The sequence below is a fragment of the Urtica dioica genome, chromosome 8 (assembly GCF_054948205.1).
Source record: "Urtica dioica subsp. dioica isolate 48M chromosome 8, U.dioica_male_clone48M_v1_H2, whole genome shotgun sequence".
In the NCBI taxonomy this organism is placed as follows: Eukaryota; Viridiplantae; Streptophyta; class Magnoliopsida; order Rosales; family Urticaceae; genus Urtica; species Urtica dioica.
In genome coordinates, this window is record NC_142763.1 from 13,291,524 (window position 1) to 13,298,284 (window position 6,761).

Genomic DNA, 6,761 nt, shown 5'->3' on the forward strand with positions numbered 1-6,761 from the left:
GTTGCCTTCCAATGCGCATTCTTCCCTGTGGTCACTTGTAACTGAAAAAAGTCTGATAAGATTACCACCGTCGAGGCATCGATGTCAAGCTTTCTGAACAGCCACCTCTATAGACCTGTTGCTGCTGGGCAGTCCACAAATAGATGGTGGAGATCCTAGGCTGCCCTGTGACATAGGATGCAACAGCTCGGAGAGAGTACCCATCGAGGGTTTTGTCTTTGAATGACGTCATTCGTGTTGGTTATTTTTAGATCCAATCTCCATCCAAAAATTTGGACTTTCTTCGGAGCTGCGGACTTCCAGATGGCCTCAAAGAAAAGGATCGGGATAGTCGAGGCCGAAGTTGGGAGCGAAGCGGGCATATACTTTACCGAGAACTCTTCCGTGTCATCCAATCAAGCCCTACGATCTGCCGTCCCATCCCAAAGAGAGACAGCCGCTAGAAAATCCATCAACCGAGCCAATTTTGACACTTCTCTATCGAATAAGTTTCTTGGAAAAACAAAAATTCCATTCGATATTAGATGCGTGAATAAATGATTCCAGCTGCCTGATTGGGACCTGCTTGAGAAGGAAAAGACGAAACAAACCGAGAAAACGATTTTCCAAGCTCTCATTCTCACACCATACATCTTCCCAAAATCTGATCGTATAACCGTCTCGCGCGATCCACTTACACCGTTTAAAGAAATCCCCTTGAACCGAAAAAATGGATTTCCATGGGCTTCAAATGGTGCGTCCCGTTGCAGGTCCAGGGTCCCACCCATTACCTTGTAGTCCATAGATTACCTTTATAACCTTGTACCAAAGCTCCTTGGGCTCGAGTGAAAAATACCACAACCATTTGGCGAGCAAAGATTGATTTTTCGCAACTAGCCTCCCATTTCCCAAAACCTCTCATCTCTTTTGGCTTGAAGCACACGTCCCAAGCTATTGCTGCCCGACCTTTCTTGTTTTCAAAACCTTCCAAAACAATTCTTCTTAATTCTCTCCAAGTCATTGGCTACCCCTATGGGCATTTTAAAGACTGCCATGAAGTAGGTCGGAAGGGCAGATAACACCGATTGAATGATGGTCAATTTCTCTCCTTTCGATAAGAAGCATCTCTTCCATCCCGCGAGTCGTTTTGCTACCTTGGTTAGGACGGGGTCCTAAAAAGATTTGCTCCTCGGGTTATCTCCGAGAGGTAATCCGAGGTATAAGATCGGTCATTCAAGCATTTGGCAACCAATAGAAGAGGTCAGACTCAAGCTCTCCTCTGGTTCACAATTGATTCCTACCAAACTGCTCTTCTCGATGTTGACTTTGAGCCCTAATCTTTACAAAATTCCCGAATTATCTTCACAAGATTTGTCCAATTTTGTCGCTCAAATTTCCCAAAAATGAGGGTATCATCGGCGAAATGGAGGTGAGAGATAATCAGGCTCGGAGATCCCACCTTGAGTGCCTGAAACGACTCATCCTCCACTCCGCGGAGAATTCTTCGGGATAAAGCATCCGCAACTAGGATGAATAGGAAAGGTGAAAGGAGGTCTCCTTGACGCACACCTCTCGAGCTCGGAAAAATGGTTCCTATCTTTCCCGTTGATGATGATGGAAAAGGAGACCGAGGAAAGACAACCTTTGATCCACCTTCTCCATCTTCCATCGAAACCTTTCTTATGCAAAACAAAATCGAGGAAATCTCAATTCACCATATCGTAAGCTTTCTCGAAATCTATTTTGAGGACCGCACCTTTACCCACCGACCTCTTGGTTTCCTCGACCACCTCATTTGCCATTAGGATCAAATCCGAAATCTGTCGACCTTTGACGAAAGCACCTTGGAAATGAGAGAGAGTTTTATCCAAGACCGGTTTGATCCTTTTCGCCAATACCTTTGCCAGTATCTTATATAATCCCGTTACCAAACTTATTGACCTAAAATATTTTGCTATGCTCGCATTAAGTTTTTTGGGAATCATACATATAAAAGTCTCGGTTACTGCCTTGTTTACTATGCCCGATTCCCAAAATTCTTTGAAAAACTGTAGCATTTCGCCCTTGAGGATCTCCCAAAAATTCTGAAAGAAAGCCATGGACAATCCATCCGGTTCGGGAGGTTTGTTCCTAGCGCATCCGAAGATCGCTCTTTTGATTTCGTCTTCCTCAAATGGTCGTGAGATGTTTTTTGCGCTGTCGGAGTCGACGGGCTGCCAGTCGATGTAGTTCCATTCCCCCTCGTAGAGTGATTTGCACAGTATAACCTCTTGAAGAACCCATTTAATTCGTTGACTATTTCTATCTCGTTAACCGTGATGGTCTCGTCCTCCTTTTCCAATTTCCATATGGCATTCTTTGATTTTCTCGCGCTAAGCATGGAGTGAAATAAACTCATGTTGGCATCCCCGTTTTTAGCCCATGCTAGTTTCGACTTTAACCTTGTTATCCTTCCTATCTTCATTAACGAGAATGCCGTCGAGCTGCCCTTTCAAGAAGGCCCTTTCGAATCTCTTTTCTTCTGTCCAATCGAGACCAACCTCTTGTCGGTCCAATCTACCAATCTCCCTTTCAATTCTAATTTTTATTAAATATGAATGAAAATTATGTGCCATGCGGGCATGGCGCTCAAACTAGCATACACAAAAATTGATGAATGATTCTGTGGTACCTAACGTATATATACATACATATATTGATTAGAAAATTAGACGAGATCTATTGAGAGCAAAAGACAAAAATGTACGAAGCTTTCAAAGACTTGTTAGTATCGTCAAACGGATCTGCATAAAACTGTACGCATATGTAAAAAAAATCTAGAGATATCTTTATAAAAAATTCACATTTTTTTATTATTATTTTTGACCTATGCTTGAGACTGTGCTTCATTTAATATTTTTGTTCACTATACATGTAAATTGACAGCACGAAAACTATCATAAGAGTTATTTATTTAAAGGACAATCTCTCTCATTTGAGTTTTTAGGGAAAGAAAGATGCCAAGAATTGCAATATGAATAAAGACACGAAAATGGCTTCCAACCAGAATAGTCCAGAAAATATATGATCTGGGTCGTGTCAGCCTTTTTTGGTAGCATTCTAGACTAAAATCATGTTTATTTTAACAGTGAAGTTCCCAACCCTGATAGTTTGAAAAAGAAAGAGAGAACCCTCTTTAGCCACTCCAGCCTGGTCAGCCACAAATCGACCACCATTGCCGATTACAAAGAACCTAAAACCCAGTTTTGTTTACTCACTACTTTTTTTCTTTTCTTTTCAAAACCGCGGCAGGGAAAGAAAATCAGATCGTGAATCGAAATGAGAAGAGTTTTAATTGAGCAAACTCGGTGATCCGTGACAACGCTTCAGCCCTTGTGGTTCTTCGCCATCTCCTCCACATCCAATTCAACGTGCAATACTGGAGCGTCTTTTTCCAAGCTTTTGTTACTGATTGATAAATTAACCACCGGAATTTCCATGTCAGTTACTAGTACAACTATCAAAAAACAAAATCAAGCAGAGGATAAAAAAAGTTCAGAAAAGCGTGCCTGTTCTGTACCGGTCCATGATCCACAGCTGTTTGTAGGCAATATATAACTCTACCAATTATGTCTGTCATTGGAACTGGGCCAAATTTACGACTATCACTGGCTTCCTGTCAGTTGATAAGGATGAATTAGAGCACAGAAAGATGAGAAATGTCTTGAAAGCAGCTTTATTAACACCAAATAGCAACTTCCTTAACACTTAAATGTCTCCCTCCCTATTTTCATGTATAACATCAATCATTCAAGGCACTAGCTAGGCTGAAAAGACAAATTTGGATTGTGATAATGAAATTTGACATTGAGGAAAGTATGGTGTTATTTTATCAAATCTTATATTACACAATCTTTAGAATTATGACCAGGATCACAAAGCTATAAGCCACTCGAATATCTTAAAAGCATTTGTAGAATAAAAATCAACTTACTGCCACGAAGCACTGAAAGTAATCTATTCAATCACATCTCTAGGAACCGTGAAAAGATTTTAGATGCCTAGAAACCTTAAATAACAATAGCAAGACTTGAACAAGATCCCTGTGGATGTCATATAGCTGGCGATGCACAATAATTTTCAAATATCTATCTTTAAAAGTGAAAAAGAAAATAACAAGTTGATTTAGTTATATACTTGAAGTTGTTAATATATGCAAAATCATTATGAAACTTAACAGTTACCAAATAGGATGTAATCATGAAGAGACCCTTTAGAATAAGTAATCCATGTAACGATGGTAATTTTACAATATTCATCTATCCAATTACTTTTACCATGCAATGATGCAACAATGAAATTCTAATGCAGATTGCACATACCTTGGGCTTCAATTTGTCGTTGTCAGCCAGAACCCAGCATTCGTCCTTATCAAGAACAAAAGGTTCCTCCTTCTCATCCGAAGACGCCATTTCATATCCTTCAACGGCAGCTAATCTTCTTACTATATGAGTTTCCGAGTCCTCAGGATTCCTCAGTAGCACGACATCTCCAACATAAACATGCCTGTTAAAATGATTTCCATACGTCTATTAGAAAGCCACAAAGTTGAAATAACCAACCAAAAATATAAATGAATGATTGGTATCAGGATGCAAAATTCATTAGCACTGGTTGCTTGGAAAACTAATGCATGTACTTGAGAAAATAAATAAATTATCTAATATATACAGTACAAAGAATATGGAAGCAAACTGCCTGGTGCGATACATAAAAATAAAAATAAAAATCTGTTCATGTCATGGAAATAGGCTTGTGTTCAATAGAGCAACAGGAAACAAGAAACAAACAGCTCGGTAGGCAAATCTACATATGGTATGAGTCAGAAACTTACGTCCGAAAAAAATGACATAGAAGATTTATAAAGCGGAAAAACTAATATGAAAATTACATTCACTCAGGACTTAGCTCTCTTCAATTAGGAACAATCCTTTTACATCCGAAATGACATGACTTATCAACTCCTCTGCCCTAAAATCAAGGTTCAAATAGTTGTGAACTTATAATCAAGGTATTCAGTTATATTGTGCAAATACTACGAAAAACAAACTCAGCACAAAAGAACACTGAAGTAGATTAGAGTACGGATAATTTTTTGACAAGCTGATGTCAAAATCCGGTGGAAAGAACATAGCTGTGTGTAGTATATAGCATCTTAAAATACTTGTCAATACATGGCAAACCATGTTGATGTTAGATTGTTAGTCCCATATATGAAACTTATGTGGAAAACATTGCTTAAAGTTGATCATCAGAATAAATAACTAGAAACAAAGTACAAAGCATGGTACTTAAAATGATGCAATGGATCAAACCATGATTCAGAAACCTTAAGGCACTTATTTTTTCCCCAGTAATTATGTTTTAAGTTTAACATGATAGAGAACAATCGTAAAAAAGTTTGTTAAATACGCTGTGTCGGGAACCGGTAATTTTCGGACAAGAAGAGTTCCTCCACCGACAGTTGGAGCCATCTCTGCTCCTTTATACCAATGCAAGAACGTTATCTTTCCCTGGAAAAAGTTTTTCCATATGGCATCACTCGCTTCTCTATCAGTAATTTGACCTTGTTTATAGTTCTGCACGACCAAAAAGAAATGCTGTCAGCAGTGGATTTTCGTGTGCAGACAACCCAGAAAAAGTCTCATTCAATTTCAATAAATAGGGAAGAGTATGCAAAAATTGCAGAATAATTACACCTCGAGATTCAAATTACAAAGACCGATTTCATCAAATTACATATAGATTCTTTGGTGTAAACTAAAAAGTAGGAGGCCTATGATTTGCTTTGATGTTGTCTGGTATTCGATTCCTGAAGTAATATATTTGAGTTTCTTCCTTCCAAAGTAGCTTTCCCCGAGATGGAAATTTTCAGATTATTATCATTATATAAAAGAAAAAAATTGGTTGTCCAAAATCGCATACAATTGGAAACATCAAATTTTCATTTTTAGTTGAATTTTCAAAGTGAAAAGTATTAATGAAAAAATAATACGATGACATTGGAAGAAATCAAAGTAATCAGAGAAACCCAATCTCATTGCATAATTAGTGCCAATTGCGATGATCTACACCAAAAAAATCCTAACAAAACACAATTTTCTCAAACCTGATAGCAAATCTAACTCTAGCTAATCGAAATCAACTCTATTAACCAAAGCCAATAGCCGCGAATGAAACAACAAAACGCACACCATCCCACAAGAATACGCTAATTAAGGTTGGTATGAAGAAGGTTCGAGAGAGAACCTTCCAGCTGAGAGCGACGGAATATTCGAACTTGTTAATTGCGTATCGGAGCCAGGTCGAGAGGGACGCCATTGTCACGGAATTTCGAATCTCTGAAGGTTTTTCTCTTCACATTTCCCTTAAACCCCCAATCTTTGGTTCTGGTTTCATTCTAGGTCGAGGGTTTTCGCTTGCCTAATTTATTATAAATATGTCCTTGGCACTTAATTTATTAGAATCATGTACCAAGGCTCTACTAAATTAGGTTGGGGGGGATTTCATAATAAATATAGTGTATTCTATTGGTGATTATATTGACACAAATTATAAAGTCTTTTAAGCTGTAATAATAAAGATAGATATAATATATTATATATATTTACATTTTAAAACTTTTTAGAGATTGAATTCATTCTATATATACTAAAAGAAGGTACAATATCACTGTAGAAACTTTTTTTCCAATTAAAAATTGCCACACTGTGAGTGGGTCCCACTAACAACTATATTACATA

General features: G+C 38.1%; 1 protein-coding gene across 1 annotated transcript; it reads right to left on the minus strand.

Moving 5' to 3' along the window:
* Positions 1–2,806: 2,806 nt before the first annotated feature.
* LOC149388307 (mitochondrial ATP-independent inner membrane protease subunit 2-like) lies at positions 2,807–6,467 on the minus strand. Its single transcript, XM_089624755.1, has 5 exons — positions 6,268–6,467; positions 5,431–5,597; positions 4,341–4,524; positions 3,528–3,634; positions 2,807–3,426 (listed from the first exon to the last, which is right to left on the minus strand). The coding sequence occupies exons 1-5, from the start codon at positions 6,337–6,339 to the stop codon at positions 3,345–3,347; spliced, it is 612 nt and encodes a 203-aa protein (XP_089480881.1). The 5' UTR covers positions 6,340–6,467; the 3' UTR covers positions 2,807–3,344.
* Between the last annotated feature and the right edge of the window lie 294 nt (positions 6,468–6,761).